Source organism: Mus caroli, chromosome 17, assembly GCF_900094665.2.
Source record: "Mus caroli chromosome 17, CAROLI_EIJ_v1.1, whole genome shotgun sequence".
Lineage (NCBI taxonomy): Eukaryota > Metazoa > Chordata > Mammalia > Rodentia > Muridae > Mus > Mus caroli.
In genome coordinates, this window is record NC_034586.1 from 75,391,594 (window position 1) to 75,414,322 (window position 22,729).

The 22,729-nt window shown below is 41.2% G+C and overlaps 1 protein-coding gene across 12 annotated transcripts in view; it reads left to right on the plus strand.

The window, feature by feature from the left end:
• Positions 1-22,128, plus strand: part of Rmdn2 (regulator of microtubule dynamics 2) — a 75,438-nt gene extending 53,310 nt beyond the window's left edge. For 7 of the 12 annotated variants that reach the window (XM_029471454.1, XM_029471456.1, XM_029471457.1 and 4 more), the window contains 5 exons: positions 1,608-1,706; positions 3,440-3,493; positions 3,583-3,663; positions 9,838-9,887; positions 22,012-22,122. In XM_029471454.1, the coding sequence (XP_029327314.1) occupies positions 1,608-1,706; positions 3,440-3,493; positions 3,583-3,663; positions 9,838-9,887; positions 22,012-22,048 (321 nt within the window). In that variant the 3' untranslated portion in view covers positions 22,049-22,122. Of the gene's footprint in view, positions 1-1,607; positions 1,707-3,439; positions 3,494-3,582; positions 3,664-9,837; positions 9,888-13,678; positions 14,102-22,011 lie in introns of those variants that run through there. The other 5 variants (XM_029471461.1, XM_029471453.1, XM_021149420.2 and 2 more) reach the window with 5 other exon arrangements.
• Positions 22,129-22,729: the final 601 nt, after the last annotated feature.

Below are 22,729 nucleotides of genomic sequence, written 5' to 3' on the forward strand. Positions count from 1 at the left end.
GAGCTCACACACACACAGTGCTGAGCTCACACACACACAGTGCCGAGCTCACACACACAGTGCCGAGCTCACACAGTGCTGAGCTCACACACACAGTGCCGAGCTCACACACACAGTGCCGAGCTCACACACACAGTGCCGAGCTCACACAGTGCCGAGCTCACACACACAGTGCTGAGCTCACACACACAGTGCTGAGCTCACACACATAGTGCCGAGCTTACACACACAGTGCCAAGCTCACACACACAGTGATGAGCTCACACACACACAGTGCTGAGCTCACACACACAGTGCCGAGCTCACACACACAGTGCCAAGCTCACACAATGCTGAGCTCACACACACAGTGCCGAGCTCACACACACAGTGCTGAGCTCACACACACAGTGCTGAGCTCACACACATAGTGCTGAGCTCACACACACAGTGCCGAGCTCACAGGCAACGGTTCTGTCCCTTACCTTTTATTTGAGTGCTGGCCATGGAGCACAGGTTCTTCTGTTTGCACAGCAAACCATCTTCCCAGCCCCTAGCCTGCCTTTATTTGATATACATATATAATATATATATATATATATATATATATATATATATTGTGTAAACCACTTAATAAGCATATCAAATTCCACATTTAATAATGTTTTTGAATGACTGAACTTCAATTATGCCATCAAGCAGATTAAAGCAATGTTTGGTTAAAAAAAATCACAAAAGGAAAAAAGTGGTGTGATACACTTTTTACAAAGCCTTAAAAAACAAACTTGAGCAAATAAATAAAATTGTATAGAAATGCACAGTTTTGTGAGCTCCAAGGACTGAGCCCAGAGCCTTGTACATCCCCAACAAGTGCACACACCGAGCAACATCCCTAGCTCCACAGGTTCTGTTTCAGTTGTTTGTTTTCTTTCATGTTTTGCTTGTTGGGTTTGGGGGTTTGGTTTTGTTCTCTTTCTCTTTCTTTTTCTTTTTCTTTTTCTTTTTCTTTTTCTTTTTCTTTTTCTTTTTTTACCTAAACATTTAAAAGTAGGTTGAGAAGATATTTGATTTCACTGAGAGGACATGCATTTCATCAATGCACACAATAGCATTTCTGAAATGTGATACATGCCCAATATTCATATTTGTGGAAAATAAAGCAAACGGCAATATGAAATTGAATTTGATTGCTGTTTTCATTATCTGAGCAACTCATACTTGCGTGCTTTGTTCAGATCAACCCTATCCCTCCCTCTCCACTTTCTCTTCTAACCTTCCTTCCCCTCTTCCTCCCAACTTCAAATGCTCCTTTTCTTTAAACCCACTGAGTCCCCTTAGTGCTGCGTGTGTGTGCATAGGTGTCAGGCCATCCTCAGAGCCTCTCAGGGGCCTAAGTAGTGAAGAAGTCTTCTCAGCCCTCTGAACTCCCTCTAGACTAAGACTCGTGTTATTTATCCTTATCTAAGAAAGCACTGACTCGGAGGATAGCATGAAGTAGGCACGAGTAGCAGAGGCAGGCTGTGTGTTTAATCAACGTCTGTTGTATGTATGTACATATATGCTTGCACATGTAACTAACATGAGAGACATCATCTATGTCTAAGAGTGATATTCCTTTGTATATGTAGGTCTCAAGACTCAGCTGGATTGAGAAAAAAATGGCTGCTACTCTGTTCGGAGAAATACCATCTTCAACGGTTCATGAAGCTTTGCACAACTTCCTTAAGGTATGCTTGTCTGTCACGTGGAATTGCTTTGCTGATAAAACTTTGCACAATTAAATGCAGTATTGCGCATATCTAAGCATGTAGTATATCTACCCACTAAATTAACTTTCTAGTCACCTGGTCTCTGCCTTACTCTGAAACCACTAAACAGTGCTTCCTGTCAGCTCCCAAGCTTGACACACATGGGATTTCCAGTTCCCGGCTGGTGACATCAGTTATTTTGTTGTTTGAAGAAGAGGATGAAGAAGAACACATGAGTAGAGGTTATCTGGATGGCGTTTTCTCAGAGCTAAGACAAGTACAGCACATGGAAGGGGGGCAGTTGAACAACTAGTCTGAGTCATTCTTGGGGTGGCTCAAGAGTCTTGCCAAATGAGGAATGTTGAGCCGGAAGTGATTACAGAGGAGAAATACCTGATCAGCCAGAGCCTGCCAGCACTGTGGGTGGCTCCCCTGACCCTTTTACCCTACAGACTCAATAGCACATCCAGACCTCTAGCCAGGGCTGAAATAACAACTTCCTCTGATCTCTTCCTCTATCTGGACTCTCTTCCGTGCCAAGGCCATACATGTTCACCTGTCAGTCTTAGACTCTCCCACAGACAGAGTCACACACATACACAAGTGTGTTCCTTGACAGTGGAAGTTGAGAACAAATTAAAAGGGCTAATGGAAAAGTACTTAATGAGAGTATATCCGTACTTTGAAATACAGCTTTTAGGAACAATACAATAGATCTACATATGCTGACATGAAGATTCGTCTGTGGCTCCAAGAAGGGAAAAAGTATAGAAAAAAACTTCATTATAGGTGTTATTTTTAAAAATGATAATTACTTCTGTTTCTGTATCCACTCATCTGATAGGATGAGTGTCGATGGCGTTACTCCTGGAGAATGGGATTGAAGATGAGAATAAAATAAGAAAGGGGAAACTTGCCTTTTCAGACTTTATAAATAACTGAATCCCTAAAGTTTTTTTTTTGATTGTTTAAAGTGTTCCCTTAAGTTCTTCATCCCTCGGGGCTGGGGACTGGAGTCTGGATGGAAGCCTACATGCCTGGCCACCTCGGCAAAAGGTGGCTCAGAGGCAAAGAAAGACTAACTTGGGTCCTTAGAAGAGCTCTAGTTTAGTACCCTATCTGTACAGTAATTCTTTCCCTGAGAGATTAGGAACTATGTGTGAATGAGTAGAGGTGGGCACACTAATAGTGCCTTCTGCTTGGACCAACTCTCTTGTGGATCCTGTATTTCCTTTAAAAGCACTGCATGGGGTGGACTTCAGGGGTTATTGAAGTCATGTGACTTGCCCATAAGCAACCAAGTCTTAATCTAATAGAAGATGTTTGCCATGCCCTATTCTTGTTTTTCTAAGCAGATGAAGAATGTGTAGGCCCTGTCTCATGAGAGTGTGTTGCCAGTTGTTTTTGTTCTAAAGGAAAATGAGGGCAGATAGGACAATAAAAAGTAAGGTGATGACTGTGTATGAACTAATCTAGTTGCTGTGGACGCTTGGTGACCATAATGGAGATGGCAATACACTGTAATAGCTTTCTCCAAAGGCTGTTTCTATATGAAAATACTTAAGCCAAGAAAGATATTCAAACACGAAACAAGTCTTGGGGCAGTTTGGTTACTAGGTCTGATTTGTTGAAATATGTCCCTTTTCATTATGACTGGTATTCTTATTATCCCATAGCCCTGTTATCCTCTTGTGTGCTTTCTCTTAATCCAGACTGAAGAACTGCAACCTGGTTATTCCATGTCCAACTATATGTATGCAGCCAAGGTAAGGCAGAGAACTGCTTAGAGATAACTCTGAGCGCATTGCAGTAAATATGGGTTGCTCTTCATATAAATGTTTCTTTTCATTTCTAGTGTTATGTTGAACTTGGGGAACCTCAGGAGGCTTGTAAATTCTGTAACTTGGCATTGCTACTGCCTATTGTCACCAAAGAGGTAAGTCGAGGCACTGAGAAAGTGTGGGGCACTCACCAGTACTGAGGTTCAGTGATGAATAACCAGAGTTTTCCTTATAAGTTACGACATGAATGTATTATTCTAACTTTATTGGAGTATATTTAACAGATACATACATATATTTTTAAAGATTTATTTATTATTTATGAGTACACTGTTGCTGTCCTCAGACAAACCAGAAGAGGGCATTGGATTCCATGACAGATGATTCTGAGCTACCATGTGGTTGCTGGGAATTGAACTCCGAACCTTCTGGAAGAGCAGTCAGTGCTCTTAACCTCTGAGGCACCTCTCTTTGACTGCTTAAAGACACAGAAATCTTTGATTCGTATATGCACTGTAAGACAATTACCACAACCAAGTTAATGGATACTTGCCTCACCACACACCACTGTTTTCATGGTTGAAGCCACCAAAGAGTGCTCTCTTTTCTAGTCCGTGTTTGATGGGGCATCACTAACTATAGTCAACATGCTGGGCATTAGCTTTCCAGAACTTACTCAGATGAAGCTTTTACTCTTCAGTCACTTTAAGGGAATGGGAAGATCCTGGCAATCATGGCTATTCTCTTCTCCTATGGGGAAATGTTCTTTTATAGTACAACTTTATCACTTGGATTTTGCGTGTCCATTAAAGTTTTAAAAGTTGTACAATCTCTGTAGAATAACTTGTCACTAGGAGATCACACAAACCTTTAAGGCAGACACAAATCATGAACTATCACTTAGCACACCCTGGTGCCTACTGTGTATAAAACTGCAGGAAGACACTTGGGAGGCAGACGCAGGTGGATTTCTGAGTTTGAGGCCAGCCTGGTCTTCAAAGTGAGTTCCAGGACAGCCAGGGCTACACAGAGAAACCCTGTCTCGAGAAAACAAAAAACAAAACAAAACAAAACTGGAGGAAGAGACTGGGGAGATGTCTCGGTGGATAAAGTGCTTAGTGTACAACCAGGAGGACCTGGATTCAGAGCCCCAGCACCACAGTCAACATAACACTCAGCATGCCATGCCTGGAATCCCAGCACTAGGTGGGGGAAGTGAGCATGCTCAGGGCTTTCTAGCTAGCCTTCTAGCCGGTGCAGCAAGTTCCAGGTACAGTGAGACACTGCCCCAAAATAAACAAGGTAAAGAGCGATAGAGGAAGATACCCAAGATCAGCCTCTGACCTACACATACACACACACACACACCAGATTTATGCACACAGATAATAAACATATATACATGCATACATATAACAAACATAAACATATATACACATATAACAAACATATACATGTATAGATAAAACAAATATATACAAATGCACATATAAAACACACATGTACACATATAACAAACATCAACCCATGGATACACACATGCACACATATATTCACAAATAACAAATATACAGGTACACATATAACAAACACACATGCATGCTTATAACAAACACACATGCATGCTTACAAAGGAAAAAGTTGATCAGTCAGGAAAGTAAGAAAACTAGGAGACTGCTCAGTTAAAACCACATAGATATCTATAGAACATTTCATCCTAAACAAAAAGAATATACCTTCTTTTCAGCAACTCACGGTACCTTCTCCAAAACGAACTACATAATTAGTCACAAAAGAGGCCTCAACAGATAAAAGAAGATGAAATAATCCCATGCATCTTATCAGATCACCATGGACTAAGGCTGGTCTTCAAAAGTAACAAAGACAACAGAAAGCCCACATACACATGGAAGCTGGACAACGCCCTGCTCAATGGTAACCTGGTCAAGGAAAGCAGTACTAAGAGGAAAACTCATAGCTCCGAGTGCCTCCAAAAAGAAACTGGAGAGAGCATACACTAGCAGCTTAATAGCACACCTGAAAGCTCTAGAACAAAAAGAAACAAGCACACCCAAGAGTAGTAGACAGCAGGAAATAATCAAACTCAGAGCTGAAATCAATCAAGTGGAAACAGAACTATACAAGAATCAAGAAAACCAGGAACTGGTTCTTTGAGAAAATCAACAAGATAGACAAACCCTTAACCAGACTAACCAGAGGGCACAGAGACAATATCCAAATTAACAAAATCAGAAAGGGAAACATAAGGGAAGACGAAATAACAACAGAAACTGAGGAAATTTAAAAAAATCATCAGATCCTATGACCAAAGCTGATATTCAACAAAACTGGAAAATTCACATGAAACGAGCAATTTATTAGACAGATACCAAATGCCAAAGTTAAACAGAATCAGATAAACCATCTAAACAGTTGCATAACCCTAAAGAAATAGAAGCAGTCATTAAAAGTCTTCCAACCAAAAAAAAAGCACAGGTCCAGATGGATTTAATGCAGAATTCTATCAGACCTTCAAAGAAGACCTAATACCAATACCCTTCAAACTATTCCACAAAATTGAAACAGAAGGAAATTCATTCTATGAAGCCACAGTTACGCTGCATATTCTCCCTGGAGATGGAACGGTTTCTGTCTAATCAGGAACTTGTCACAATTTCCTTTCATAGAAGACTTCATAAGAGATTTTTTTTCTACTTCTACCATGTTTAATGTTCCAAGTAGATTTTTAAAACTGGTTAAGTGCATATTACTTTTAGTTTTAGAGGGTATCATGTATATTTAAGAGGCACTTAACTATTATAAATTATTTTATGACATAAAAATGTCAATACTTGGAGGGGAGGGTATGGGGGGACTTTTGGGATAGCATTGGAAATGTAAATGAAGAAAATACCTAATTTTTAAAAATGTCAATTCTGAGTTGTATATTATAAAATAAATTTTATTAGTTTAATAAAAAAACCACATTGACTATCCAAGGGGTTGCCATATTCAGCCTCTAGGACAGAACTGAGCATAGCTATCCATAGCCATGAAACTAAGCGATAATAATGTGTATTACATTTTATTGCACTCTTAAGAGTTTGTTAGTTAAAAAGACACTCCTGTGCTGTGTCTTGCCATCGTATTTAGTAACTCAGAATTCTGGAAATGCTATGGCTTCAGGCATTCTTCAGGGTTGTCATTCCAGCCTGTGTGCCTGTGAGTCATTGTCTATATTCTGGATGAATAGAAATAAGTAAATGTTTTTCTGCTCCAACCATTGTCGCCCTCAGTTCTCAAAGGAAAAGAAATGCCTTGGGGAAAGCAGCCTTCTGTGTTGTGGTATTGGATATAAAAAGTAAAACATGCCTCTTACATGTCTCGGTTTGTACTATAATAATCATAAACCCAGGAGCCTCTGACTCAAGAGAACATACAGCACATATCTAGATACTGGTGTCTCAAGATTCAGAGAACAGGGTGCTAAGAGGTGCGAGGAACTTACTACAGAGACTTCAAAGGGAGAAATCAGTTTTTTCTAGCAGAGACCAGGACATACCAGAGATAAAGTTTGAAATATCTGTATAATGTGTAAGTGTGAGCAGAGGATATATCAGGTCATGAATACAAGCACAGAATGAGAAAGCAAAGATATTAGCTGGAAAGGAAGGAATGCATGATGGCACAGTCACTGAAATAAGACTGAAAGGGGAGTTAAATAAGATCTGCCTAGGAACTTCGTGCCTAGAGCCAACTGGACCCCACGGGGCCCTTTCATGGCCACCTGGGCAGAGCATGGTTCTGCTCTGCTATGTTTTCTGGATGTCTGGGATTCCCACTAGGTCTGTTATTCTCCTAACACATTGCTAGTGGATTCCATCAGTTAGTAAAGGAGACAGAAGAGGTCCAGTTAGTGGGGCAGACATAGGAAGATCACCATCACAGTCTACACAGCAAGCTCTGGACAAGGCAGGCCTAGAAAGAGAGAGTCTTCTTAGACAACAGAAGATGGATAGCAGCTCAGATCTGAGAAATCTTTCTCTAGAACACAAAGGCTACACTTGACAACAGATTTTTTTCCCTCTGTGTGCATGATGGGGACCCTTTTGCCTTTTAGCACAATTTGGATGATACACAATCATTTTAAACCAACATCTGTGTTCTTATTAGAATGTAAGAGTAGAATTAAAGGTGATAATGAGGTGAGCCGCCTTGTTTGAAATGCAAGTTTCCATGTGTAAACTTCAGAGATTTCATAAGTAGGTTAGTTACTGATGATGCTCAGAGTTAGGCATTAGTCTGTTGGTCCCTTGTCTCTTCTCCAATCTTCTTCCCACTCCCCATCCTGTATCTTCACCTGGCTTCAATATTATCTGTGTACCAGGGCTCCTCAAAGTTGCCCCTCTAGACCTCTTCCCTGAGTTCTAGACTAACTTCCTACTTGACAGACATCTCTGCTTAGATGTCTCTCAGACATGTCAGATTCAATTCATCATCAGACCTTAGGCTCTGTTCATGCTCCTCATCTTTATAAACAGCACACACACCAAGCTGGAAAACCTTGAACTATCTTTAATGCCTCCTCTGCCCTTAGTACCCCAAAACCTAGCCAGACATACACCTAGTGACCAAAATCTCTGAGTTCTTCTAAAACATGTCTAGAGATGCTCTGCTGGCACAGTCTCCACTGCCACCATCAAAGTGGGGCACCAGCAGTTTCTTTCTTGTCTACAGATCATAAGAACCTTCCATCTGGCCCCCCAAATTCCTATGTCTTCCAACAGACCACCTAAGATCCCTTGTCAAGGAAGTTTCTCTTATTTTCCCTTCAGACCATATGGGAAAATAGTGACTGTATAGTTATTTGTATGATTAGTCTATACAAATGTCTTATCTCATTTGCCACTGTATTCCTAGTGCCAAATAAAAGCACTCATATTAGCATATTAGCACTCTGGAAGCTTTGGTGTGAAAAACCGGCACTCTCATTCACACAGAGACGGAGCATGTCTGCGGGACTGCAGGCAGTGCGAGGGGGGTGAATGTAGCTTCAAGCTCTAAACATTATGAAAATAGTTTTATAAGAAAAAAAAAAAGAACATGAACAAATCCTCACCATGTTTTTTTTTCCTAGTCTTCATTTGTATTATTAAATTGTTTTCTAAATTGTGTGTATGGCTAGAAACTCAGTTTCCTCTTAGTCAAGAATATAAGATAAAGTGATTTATACCTATAACCACCTGCCGCTAGGTTTCCCCAGTCTGAAATATATCCAGTTAGTGAGTTTGTAACCAGTTTATTCACTGCTACACTAACAGCAGCCAGAGTTGCAGTGAAGACTCCTCCCGTCTGTTCCCTGCCCTGCCTGTGAACCTTCATAGCATCCTTCACGTTCTATGGCACTTGTAGCTTCTTCTTTCCATTACAGTTATTTTGTAGCTGTGTCTATTGTCTCTCACCAGAACGTTCTAAACTCATCACACATCCAGTTGCTACTGAGACTGTCAGCCATTTCCTCCCTAAAGCCCAAATGAACGTGTATCAATATGTTTACCTTGCAAGAATTTGAAACTACAGTATTTTCATTATTTATGTGAGCATCTCTTCACTTTAAGGAGCTAATCACAGATCCTAAGAAACAGTTTTTAAAACAGAAAATTAAAGGGATTCTTATGTTTAAGGCAGTCTACAATGACTGCTGAATGAAATAATTACTTCATCAATAGCCTCACCGCTGTTTGCCTAAAAACAGCGTTCAAGTTCAGCAGCCTGGCATGCACTGAAAAGACTCATGTGGAAGAGAAATTATAATACTTTGATTTGCTGTGAAGACGGCACTAACCTTTCTTTTAAATGGTTATGTTTCCAGACAACAATCACTCATAGGAGAGTAATCTCAGTATAAACTACTTGATAAAGTCAATAATGAAATATATAACATTTAGGGAATATAATGTGATGTATTTATATTTATTATCTACATATATATGGCTCTTCCTGGGTAATCTCAGGTAACCTCAAATCCTGCAGCTTACGCTATGGCTTCTTCACACCTCTTAGAAAGGGAGACAGCACTCCTGCTAAGACACTGGTAGAACCAATGTGTCCACCTGTGGAGGAGACTGTCCCCTCCCGAATCCCACTCCAGAGTTCATGGAGAAGCAGCACCTTGCACATCTGCATCCTGTGTGCCCTAAGGAAAACACAGTCTGTTGCGATAGCCTTTCAAGAACAATACCTACATCCAAGACTAGTTAATTTCAAAGTTCTTGGAATACCAGTGTAAATGTGTGACATCTCATTGTACCATTTGGATTTTTTTACAGGACAAGGATGCCCATAAAGAGGTGAAGAAAATGATCGGTTCTTTGAAGAGGTAAATAAAAGAACTTATTCTTCAGCAAATCCAATACAGTCTTCTAGAATTTAACAGATTGTACTTTTATAATGCCTTTCTCCTTAACGTAGAGATTATGTACTCTCATTTGATTTGAAGGTCTAGCCTTGCCTTCTAGGCCCACTGCACTATGAGACAAATCATGTTCTTTGGAGGCAGTATTTACTCTGATGTTAGTATGTAACGATCTCTGGACATGTATACTTCTTCGTTTATTCGTGTCAATATACTACAGACTTTAGAATGTTTGTGTAACCAATACGTAGTCTAATAAAATGCACCCTAGCAAATGTTATTGTTTCACTAGACTTTATAAAATGATTAATTTATGGTGAAAATGTAAACAATGGGCAGAGTTGCTAGAAAAAGAAGAACAAGAGAAAAAAAGGCACACCAAGGATCAGACATGCGAACAGAGCTGCAATAAAAATACCGTTCCACTGTCAAACTTGGAAGAGTTTTTTCCTCTTTTTAGGAAGTAGCTAATTTTAGCAGTATTACCATAAGATAAATGTATTCATATGTTGATAGTGTGAGGGTGTTTTTGCTGCAATCCTCTGGTTAAAATATATCTAAAGCCTAAAAAAAAATATATTAAGTCAAATCCTGCAGTGTCTCATCATAGAAATAATCCCAAATAATAAGGCTATTGATATGAATTCCAACATTACGCCTAACAAAAAACAGTCGATCATGCTCGAGTTCCACTACAGTAGAAATATTTTAATATTAAAAATATATGTGCTCAATATGGTGGCACACGCATAAATACCATCCCTTGGGAACAGGAGGAGGTATGATCATGGGTCCTAAGCCAGCCTGGGTTAAAAAGCAAGAGCCTGTCTCAAAAAATGTATGATAGTATGATTATGGTATGATATGATATGATATGATATGATATGATATGATGTGGTATGATACGGGGAAAAGCAGAAGATCATGAGTCTTACATAGACTAAATAACAAGACTAGACCAGTGGGGGAGAGAGTGTGTGTGTGTTATATGGAAATGTTTGTGAACAAGACAAAATGGTATATAGATGTAAAATCAGATGTGTGAAAATATACCAGAAAATTATTAGTAGAGAATAAACTAAAATAATGAGTTTTATTTCTGTGAGTATGTCTTTTATTTGCTTTTCCAAATTTTTAGTAATAAGCTAACACAACTTTTAAAAATCAAGCTTAGTCATCAGTGATTGATAACGATATCAGTGGTACCCTTCAACCATCCTAGAAATCAAAGTAAAACTTGAATCTTCTGTTTGCTCTCCCCAACACACACACACACACACACACACACACACACACACACACACACACACACACACACGGGGAAGGAGAAGATTGTGGCAGAGGGGGAGCGGAAAGGGATGGGGATAAGAANCACACACACACACACACACACACACACACACACACACACACACACACACGAGGTGGAAACTTAAGGGTTCTTTGGAGAGTCAGTTGAGTTGGATGGTGTTTTGCTGGGGCAAACATGTAAAGGAATGTTTTCCTGAAGTGGACACAGGTGAAAGACTAAGGCAGACTCGTGAAGGGACATTTCACTGAAGCAGACACAGGAAAGAGGACGTTCTGCTAAAGCAAGCATGTGAAAGGACACGTGATGAAGGATTCTCTGCTAACAACATACATGTATTGGTCTGCCTTACACTGCTTAGTTGAGCTCCATCTGTCAGGACTCCATGGACTCCAGCTGATCGGATGCACATGCCGAGGCAAGGCACGTGGTGAAGGACACATAATCTTTGGAGGGTATAAATAGGACTCAACGGAGTGATGGAGACAGAACTTGGCTTGCTTGTGGGTCTCAAGTCTTCACTGATCTTTGCTTCCCTGAGAAGCACAGCTGAGAACTTGTGGTGTTCCTGGTAGTCCCTCCTGCTGATTTGAGCCTAGGCTAAGGCCTGGCTGTCTCTGCTAGGTCATGTCACTGCTGTTGGCTAACCCAACTCTACCGAACTGGACTGCTGGTGTATCTGCCACTGCCTGCTAACCTGTGGACTGAGCTGCCCATTTCCAGACAAAATAGATGGGAGTTGCTCCAAAAAACTTTTCTAAACAGAATCACTTTCCCCATATCCTTTCTTTTCCACTACCTCTTGTGGCCAAAGGGCAAATTAAAGCATTTAAGAACCATCATTAAAAGTAGGCATTGATTGCAAGTCACATGAAACTCAAGAAGAAGGAAGACCAAAGTGCGGCTACTTCTCTCCTTCTTAGAATGGGAACAAAATACCCATGGAAGGAGTTACAGAGACAAAGTTCAGTGCTGAGACAGAGACTGCCCCACTCAGGGATCCATCCCATATACAACTACCAAACCCAGACACTATTGCATATGCCAGCAAGATTTTGCTGACAGGACCCTGACATATCTCTCTTTTGTGAGGCTATGCCATTGCCTGACAAATACAGAAGTGGATGCTCACTGTCATCTATTGGATGGAATACGGGGCCCCTAATGTACGAGCTAGAGAAAGTACCCAAGGAGCTAAAGGGGTCTGCAACCCTATAGGAGGAACAACAATATCAACTAACCAGTACCCCCAGAGCTGTGTCTCTAGCTACATATGTAGCAGAGAATGGCCTAGTCGGCCATCATTGGGAAGAGAGGCCCTTGGTCTTGCGAAGATCATATGCCCCAGTACAAGGGAATGCCAGGACCAGGAAGCAGAAGTGGGTAGGTTGGGAAGCAGGGCTTGGGAGGGTATAGGGGGCTTTGGGGATAGCATTTGAAATGTAAATGAAGAAAATATCTAATAAAAATGCCTTAAAATAAAAAATATAAAAAATTAAAATAAAAAAAAGTAGGCATTGAAAAAATTCACTCAAAACTCCTAAGCCCTCACTTAGAGATGCCAGTTACTTAAATGGAACAGTCTCTTCTCTCTTCTCTAGAGGCCAGTTGAGGTACCAAACCAATCATTTTTGTAGACCTACAGATGGTCTACAGGCTAGATCGGGGAGAAAGCAAGCAGGTCACTTCCTGCCCTTTGCTGGGTCTACAGTGCTATTGATAGTGACTAACAATCTCTAAAAAGCTAAAAAGTAATGAATAATACTAGTAATAATATGCAAGTTGAGGCAGGCTGTTCCAGCTAGCAATAAATGGCACAGTGTTAGCACATCATAGGCAGCATGGAAACAGCTCCACAGACAGCTCCTTCCAACAGAAAGCTAAAGTTTAGTGGCTGCCTCTAAGGAATATGAGAAAGAAAGAGAAACAGTGTCCTTACAGGTAGAAGGGACTTGAGACTCTAGCCATAAGACGAAATGTTTACTAATTTCAACAAAGTTTCTGTTTGGTCCCCGCCATCACCACATCTCCAGTGGGCAGGTTGGAAGCCAGATAGTTTATGGATTAGTCCTTGGTCCCATAGCAGTGTTACACTCCTCCTTCAGTCCTTAGACTACTGGCAATTTCTGGCCCATGTGGCGGTTTCTCTCATAGAGTGTTAATGGAGAAAAGTCCCCGACCCCACCCCACCATAGTCACACCTTGTAAAATTACCAGTAAACCCAGGATGTCTGTGTCCCACGCTCTCTGGAGCACTTGCATCTAGTGTGTTGCTGTCGGGACCAAACCATGTGAGCGAGATGACACATGTGATAGGACCAACCTGAGGGTCTACGGGGTTTTTTTGGGGGGGTTGTTTGTTTGTTTCTGTTATTTTTGCCTTATAACAGCTATTTTTTCCTGTGCAGCCTACTGCATTACATATAGAATATTATATCCCCTCCAGGAAATTCCATACAAGTTCTTCTGCGTGAATGCTAGTTTCCTGCGGTTGCTTCACTCACCACTCAAGATACCTGACCTTGGAAAAAACCAGAACATGGTCAGCATGCAGGTGTTGAGGCCAGACTAACAGGACCCCTTCCATGTAAAGATGAAGGACACAGAGTCTGACTTTTCAGGAGACTTCATGTACAATGCTGGACCAAGGGAGTTCTAATCCAGAACTTGGAGTCTCTCCCGAAGATACAAATCAAGACTGTATGTTACAATTTCTCATAACACATGAGAGAAATAAACACAGTGTTCTGACATCTTAGTGCTTTTATGTCCCTTAGTTTGTGGTGTTAACTCTCCTCCTGCAGGACACCTGGCCTTCGCTGTAATAAAATGGAGTCATGTCAGTTGGGCCTCCCCACCTTATAGCACAAGTTTTTTATTTTGTAATGTGTTTATACTTATGAATTGGCTAAAGCTGAACAGGACCATCAATTTATCTTCTATAACAAACTTTCCATTTTAAATAAACAGCTTAAGCTCTGGTATAAGAGGACCATAGCGCCAGAACATCCCACTGGCCAAGCCAGGCCTGGGGTGCTGACCTTGACCATGGAATCTCATGTGTTCTCAAATCCACTTGGAACCAAGGGCTGTTTCCATGTCGTTATATCATGGATGCCAGAATAAACCATCATGTCCTGAACAGGAGACCAGAAGCAGGGAATGCTCCAGGGTCCATGTTGCCATCTGAGCCACTGCATTCTCCTGTCATGTAAATGGGGCAGAGGGGATGGGTGGAAGTAGAGCAAGGAACAAATGATAGGAAGTAGCAAGAAGACCCTAAAACCAGAAGGAAGAGTAAGAAGAAAGTAAGGAAAGATACTTACTATATAAGCTGTGGGATTGTTTCTAGTGTTCTATCGTAGATTTCTGACAACCTATTTCATAATCTTCTAATGTTAATTTTTTCGCACCTTTGTCCCCTTCCCTAGATAAGATGAGAAGAGGATAGGGAGGCTTAGATTGAGCAACATTTTGTCTCGGTATATAGGAAAAGCCTCGTTGTAGACTTTGTAGCTTATTAATTGTAATGAACAAGACTGGCTTCTTCCCCCAAGACAAGGTAGACTTCAGTTATTATCTTCATCTTCTGTGATCTCAGCTCTCCCAGCATGTATTTTGCTTTAGGTTCCTGTGGCCAAGTCCCTAAGGATGATTTTTTTTAAAAAATAGCCTTATTGAGATATTACTAACCTACAAATAATTACATATATTTTGACACACATCCTTTGACAAATTTTGACATATGTGTATGCCCATGAAGTCTCTAGCACAACCAAGAACATTTCTATAACGTCAAACTCTAGTCCACGCCCTTTAGAGTCTTTCCCATCTTCCTCTGCCCCTTGTTCTCTGCTGCAGCCATACACAACAGCTGACCCACTTGCTGTTGACTGAGCCCTTGCGTAAAATACAGCTCAGAAGTAGAAAAGGAACAAACTGCTACAGTTACACCAATGGGTGGAGCTCAAGATAATTAATGCTTAAAGAAGTCCACTCCGTATGTTTACATAAAATTCTACAGTGTTCCATGTACAGTGATGCCTTCTAGCATAATGGAAGCCAGCCAGCGCAAAGGAAGTTCCCCCCTCCCCCGGTCAAATACTGTCCCTGTCCTGTCCCTAGCCCTGTGTTGTTTGTCCTCGTCATTGCCACCTCTCTTCCATTCAAGATTGATTTCTATGTCTTGTGGCCAAAATGTATAGTCCTCAGCAATGGGCTCTTACCATCTAGCCATGGTGAATGGGCAGCGGCACCGGCCTCTGGGGCCTGAGTGGTCACTACAGGAGATGCTCCATGCCTAGCACCTAGATTCATGTTTAATAACTCATCTCTGAGAATAGCAATGTCCTCCCATGTAGAGGTCCTTCCAAATGCCTTTTTAAAAATCATAACATAGACTTTTAGGGCTTTTCCTTCCTCTCTGAGTGTCTCATATACCCCCGTTTTCCACTTTCATTCAAGGAAAATAATTTTTACTTTCTGTTTTGATGTCTTCTTTAACATGGGAGTTATGTGGAAGCTGTGTACCTGCCATCTCAAGCATCAGATCCTCTAGGCTATGCAGGAACCCCATGCACACACCATCCTCCTTGGCTCTCCAGGCCTTCCTCCTGAAGCTTTCCCCTGGGGAGGGGAATGAAGCAAAGAATGACACTGATGCCAACATTGTGTTGTCTTCCCAGTGTTGCCCACTGGGAAGGCCGGTTCGACTGTCCCACCTGTCCTTCCAACAGATCTCCAGAATTGTCTCACTGTGCATACGCTGTCTGCATGCCAGACAGACTGGATTGGTCATTACTCAAAAGCTTTCCAGTACTCATCTGGCCAACTGCTTGGTTTTATTCCCTGTGAGAATAAATGCTCCATGACTGCCCATTGAAGTCAAAGTCTAGCTCCTTGATGAAAGGTCCTCATCAAAACCTTGTGAACTGTATCATCAGGTGTGATCTCACCCACCTCAAATGTCAGATCACTTTTCTGTGACTTCTTTCAGTCCAACCAACATCAGTGAGGTGAAACAGAAGTCCTGTGTCATTTACCTTCACAGTGCCTATCCATGTGTGCTCATTTAACATTTGTGAAACAAACAAAAACAAAAACAAACCAAAAAAAAAACAAAAACAAAAACAAAAACAAAAAACAAAGCCAGTATCCTAAAATGGAAGGTTGAGAGCCACTGCCATCCTTGGCTGCGGTGTGGCAGGGGAGGGGCAGAGACCAGGCATAAAGGGAGAAGCAAAAGGGCGGGGGCATAGTAGATGCTAACAAGGCAGAGGCTAAGCAAGATACAGCAAGGCTGATGTGGTGTGAAGGCCAGTTTTTAACATATCACATCAAATAATGTAGTGAAATTGTTTAGCCCCTGGGATAGGTTAAGAAAAGGATCATGGAACGAAAGTTAGACTAGATGATGACATATACCTAGTTCATTCAAGTAGAAAACAGGACCCAGGGGCCTGGTTTCCAACACTGTTTTGGACAGCACTAAAATAAACCATATTGAAGCCATATATTCAACTTCAAAATTTCAAATGACTTAGAATTAATGTCCTCGGGGGCTAACTCCATTTCCCTTTACTTTGTTTCCGCTTTCTAAAAGTTAAAGCAGTTAAAAATATAAGACAAAGAAATAATTCTTGAAATTTGTAGAATTGTTAACTTAGCCAAGACTATAACAAGTATCTCCCGTGGGAGAGGGAGGATCTATGGAGGTGGTTCACTGGAAAGGAAAACAGTAACTTAAGAGGAATTTTGAAAAAAGAGCTTGGTAGCCATATGAGATAAATTCCCGGGAAAGTGCCTAACTCTTAGGGACCTTCTCCTACTTGTCCCTGAGAGTAGTGATTTCCCATGAGATGTTTTTATTATACATCGTGTCCCTTTTAAAATTTGCATCAACATGTACAGTTTCACTGCTACAGAACTGTAATTTATACTTCATAACACGCTTGAGATATGTTTTGTCTAAGGCTTGCAAATCCCTCCCTGAACATACCATGGATTGGCCAGAGAAACTTCGGAGCAAGCAAGGGAGAAGTTCATCTGAGTTCCCCGAAACTCGCTTGACTGAGTATTGTTAGCACCCCATTTCTTCACACAGAACAACTTGCTTGTGTACAGCCATTCCACAGCGTCTCCTGACCTTCCTCCAGGTCACCAGGATGGATGTGGTTTCAGAATGGAACCTTTTCAGGAAGCACGGGGCCTATGAGGAATGTATTGACCATAAATAGCTATCCCTCTGTTTAAGGTCCTGTCCAAGAGAGAGCTGATGAACTGGGTCATTTCCTACAAGGATCATCCTACAAAGTATCTGTGCACCACAGTGGCTCTGCCTGAGACTCACTCAATGTTTTAATAGTGATTTTGGGGACCAGCTGCATACTGCAGACCAGGACCTAAAGGAGATCTTTCAAGTGAAGGCTATCTTTGATTTTCTCAAAATACAAAAGCTGTCTCGTTTTTACACTAAATGTCCTGAGCTGTAGATTACACATAAGAAAATGCTGATAACTTACTTGTATCATTTGTAAAGTTCCTTTTGCCCTTTCCCATTTAGGGCCCCATCCACCTTCATCCCAACCCCATTTAACTACTGATCAGCCTTCTGGCACTTGGGTTCACTGTTTTCTAGCACTCCACAAAAGTGGAATCCCATGTAGATTCCTAAACATGGCTCTTTGGCTGAGCATGTTTTGAAATTCATATATGACATAGAGACATGTAATTTTTACTTTCATTTCGGAGGCATCTCCAGCTTGAAAACACCAAATTTGTTTCACCTGTGTGGGTTGACTTGAGGCTTGGAGTTATGAAAAGCTGACTTGAATTTTCACACACAGGTCTTTCTGCAGATTTGTTGTTTGTTTGTTTGGTTGGTTGGTTGGTTGTTTGGTTGGTTGGTTGGGTTTTTTTGCAGATGTGTTTTTGTTAAGAAGAAAAGACTGGGAATGGTGGTGTTGTTTCTCATAACTAGTATGTATTAATATCATAAAGCGTCACAAAAGTACTTTTCAAACAGTTGTACCACTTCCTGGTAGCTGCACATGCTCACCAGCCTCTTGGTGTTCTCCATCTTTAATTTCACACATCCAAGCAGGTGTGTCTCCGTGTCCTTTTGTAGACACATTTCTGGCTGCTGATGTTGAAAGCCTCCCCCTGTACCTTTAAGTACCTTCTTCCTTAACTCTGTTATACTGACTAGTTCAACGTCTCTAACTGATTAATTCTACTTTTTAAAGTTGAGCTTGCCCTTATCCTTTTGAGAGTTTCAGTCTAAGATAGAATTTGTTCTACATTTCAGAGCAGTCATTGCATGGCAACCCAAGATTTCATCCCTAGAACATTATGTGATTGCTCCCTTAACCGCCTGCCCTTGTTGGCAATGGAAAACAAACCCGGTCTGGCCTGGGTCTGATCTCTGTGAAACAGTCAGCACATTGTTTTAAGTTTTTCACTGTGTCTATTAACTTTAAAAGAACACACATCTTGGTTCAACAAAAATGCATAAATCCAGATAAAAGAAATTTTTTAATGAGATGTTTATCCCTCCAGCTCTTTTTTTTTCTTTTGATGATGATGAAGAATAGTGACGTTTCTTTACTTTTTAGAATCTTCTTGGGATGCTCTGGAAAGGGTGCAGACAGGAAGCCATCACTGTGCTGAAGCTAGGCAGTGGGTCTTTATTCGGTCTGGATGCCTCCCACCCTTTGCCTGCTCTGCCTGGAGATATGTCACCTCCTTCCCCATCACTGCCAAAAAGAGCCTATTTCAGCCAGCATACTTAACTTGTGCTAGACATGATGCACAAAGACTGGACCCAGGCTAGACTCCCAACCCTACACCCCTAACAACACCTTAGCTTGGTGCTAAACTGCAAGGGTGGTGAGTTCTGGCAAGCTTAGTTCTAGGATCTTTCTTTCTTGAAACTGTCCCAGATAGAGGAAGCTAAGGCATGAAAATCAGACTTTTCCAGGGAAGAACTTTGGGTTTCCAGTAATCGATTCTCAACAGATCTTCTACCAATCAATAAGATAACCAATAGCCATAAATTATCAAAAACCACTCAAGATCCCAAAAGATATCCTGTATTGTCAAAGGAAGATTAAATTACAGGTGATAGTTAAAATATTTTTATTAGACATTTTCTTCATTTACATTTCAAATGCTATTCCCCTTTCCTAGTTTCCTCTCCAAAAATCCCCTATACCCTCTCCCTGCCCTGCTCCCTAAACCACCCACTCCTACTTCCTAGCCCTGGCATTACCCTATACTGGGGCATAGAATCTTTGCAAGACCAAGGGCCTCTTCTCCCATTGATGGCCGACTAGGCCATCCTCTGCTACATATGCAACCACAAGCTCTGGGGGGAGGGGGGTACTGGTTAGTTGATATTGTTGTTCCTCCTATAGGGTTGCAGACCCCTTCAGCTCCTTGGGTACTTTCTCTAGCTCCTTCATTGGGGACGCTGTGTTCCATCCAATAGATGACTGTGAGCATCCACTTCTGTGTTTGCCAGGCATTGGCATACCCTCACAGGAGACAGCTAAATCATATTTAATATGTTGATATGCTGTAATTCTATTAAAATTCTCTAAACTCACATCCTCCAAACTTCCTTTGGTTTTGTTTGCTTTGGTTTGGTTGGGTTTTTGTTGTTGTTGTTTTGTTTTGTTTTGTTGGTTTTTCGAGACACGGTTTCTCTGTGCAGCCCTGGCTGTCCTGAAACTCACTCTGAAAACCAGGCTGGCCTTGAACTCAGAAACTCACCTGCCTCTACCTCCCTCTACCTCTACGTGCTGGGAGGCGTGCACCACCATGCCTGGCGGTTTTTGTTTTTTGAGTGTTTATTTTGTTTTTTTTTGGGGGGGGTGCTTATTTTGTTTTGTTTTTGAGCCAAGGTCACACAGTTCAAGCTGGCCTTAATTCATAGTGCTCTTGTCTAGATCTCCTGAGTTCTGCTTTTATGGATACATGCTACTATACTCAGCTGCCAAATGACTTTAATTTGCATTTTACTTATCATCATCATCATTATTATTACTATGTTTAAATGCAGATATCTGTATGCCATGGTGGGTGTGTGTGTGTGTGTGTGTGTGTGTGTGTGTGTGACAGAGAGACAATTTTATGGAACTGGTTCTCTCTTTCTGGTTTCACACGGATTCCAGGGATTAAACTTAAGTCTTTGGATTATGCAGTGTCAGAACATGGTCTAGGACCAGACTCCTGTAAGGAGAATTCTGAGAGCTTGGGAGTACACTGCAAGAAAACAAGTCTTGTGAGCTCAGTTTCTTCAAACCACAGACTTGTTCTGGCAATGTGTTTTTGTGCTCCTCTCAGGAGTAGCAGATAGGAGTGAGTTTGCTTCAGGTTATCACTATGGCTTACAGGTATTATTATATGTGTAAACTGTTCTTTATATGCCTCTATGGGAAAACATGCTTTTGCCATGTGCTGCTTATTCTTGTGATTGTATACCTCTTGAACTCAAGAGAACTTGACCCATATGACTGTTCTTACCCTCTCAGAGTATAGTTTGTCTGAGGCCCTGAATAAAGTGGGCTGTTCATCAAATCTTTGTCTGCCTCATTTATTGTCTCCATTCTCCCAGATCCAACCACCTTTGGAGTGGTGACAGTGCATCATAAGCCAGCTCACTGGCCCTCCATCTACTGATGTTAAATTTAAAACATTAACATTCCCTAGTGCATTTAGACGCATTTATTTATAAGTTTCAAATATTAATACCATACTAAAATGTTCATAAGAAAATATACCCAAATATGTAACATCTTATTAGGGGGTAGGAAGATAACGCAATGGGGAAAGTGTTTGCTAGGCAAACATGAGGAACTGAGTTCAAATCTCCAGTCCTCAGGTAAACATCCTAGCATGGCAGTACACACCTATGATTCTTGCACTAGGGAGAGAGAGAGAAATTGGATCTCTAAGCTCTCTGCCCAGCTCGCCTGGAAGAGTTTAGGTTTGGTAGAGACCTTGCTTTAAGACACATGGAAAGCAAAGGGAAGACCCCTAACGTTGGCCTCTGGCCTCCTAATGCATATGAACACTTACCCACACATACATCAAACACACACACACACACACACACACACACACACACACACACACACGAAGGAGCAAATGAAAGAGACAACATCTTATAGGATAAGATAACCAGATTTTTATTTTAAAATTTTCTTAATGAGAAAACAGTTATTTTCTTGCTAAAACCCACCAAGCTTAAAAACCAAATGTTGACAAGCACTTAGAGTGAAGTCAGGACAGCACAAAAGTACTGTCACTACTGTTATTAAACAATGTCCTAGAGAAATTCGCCCTCATGAGCAAAACAACTAACGAGGTCGAGGACAACATTATAGAGAACACCATACATACCATTCTTATACTGGTAAACTTATATATGTGGAAAACCTGGAGACTTAGCTACAAAGCTATTTTCCCGATATGAAAGGATTAATTAATAATGCAAAAAAATAGTAACCATCACCAATATACAGCAACCAACTAGAGGATAATAGAGCCTGGGGAATAAATGCTCATTTCCCATAACCTAAACCAAACCAAACACCTCGGAATAAACAATAAGCCAGCAAACGCTGAAGGACCCCAAAGGTTTTAACAACCGGAGAGACTTGCAACATTTTTATAAGATAGTGTTCTATAGTCACCAAATGCTCTTCATGTAGACTACGCACGCCCTGTGCTTTCTATACAAGGGCTGACCAAAACTGTTTTTGTTTTGCATTCCAGGAAGAAAACTGACAAGAAGAATGGTAAAAGCCACTGAAAATGTCAAGTAGAGGAATGTGGCGAGCTACAGAGACTAAAAAAAAATAAATAAAAGTGTAAAACTGTAGTCCTCAAAGACACACAGTGAGTGGATAGATAAGTTGGCGAGATAGGATAAAAAAAACCTGTCTCTGTATGTATACATTCAAATGCCATGCTAGTTTAACATATGGTAAGAGTGACGTGTAAAAGGATTATTCAAAGTGTGAGGTCTTTGAGGGTTGGCGTGAGGTAGAAGAGAGCTGGAACAAGGTATATCATTTTAAAGCAACTGGCTGAGGTCTTGTTTATTCACGGAGAGCCAGTAGTACCTCACACTTCCCCTATCACCACGATACTCCTAGGTCTACTGATGGGCAGTAGTTGTGTCTTCCTCGACACATCCCAAGCACTCCTGTCTGTTCCATGACACAGCAACAATAACCTGTTATGAGCATGCACAAGAGAGTAGCTGATCAACAGAGGAGACAGGTGCACATAGTAACTTTGAACACAGCTGCATAAAAATGCCAGCTAGGAAGAAGATCAAGATTTAAGAGAAATGAGGATGGAGGTGAGGGGTAAGGAGAATAGCCTAGCTTGCACACTCATGGGAAACTTCTAGGTATGGCTCGAACCTCGAACATACCTGTGCTAGAGAATGATAGAGATCTCTTGCAGAGATGCTCTGAGTATCATC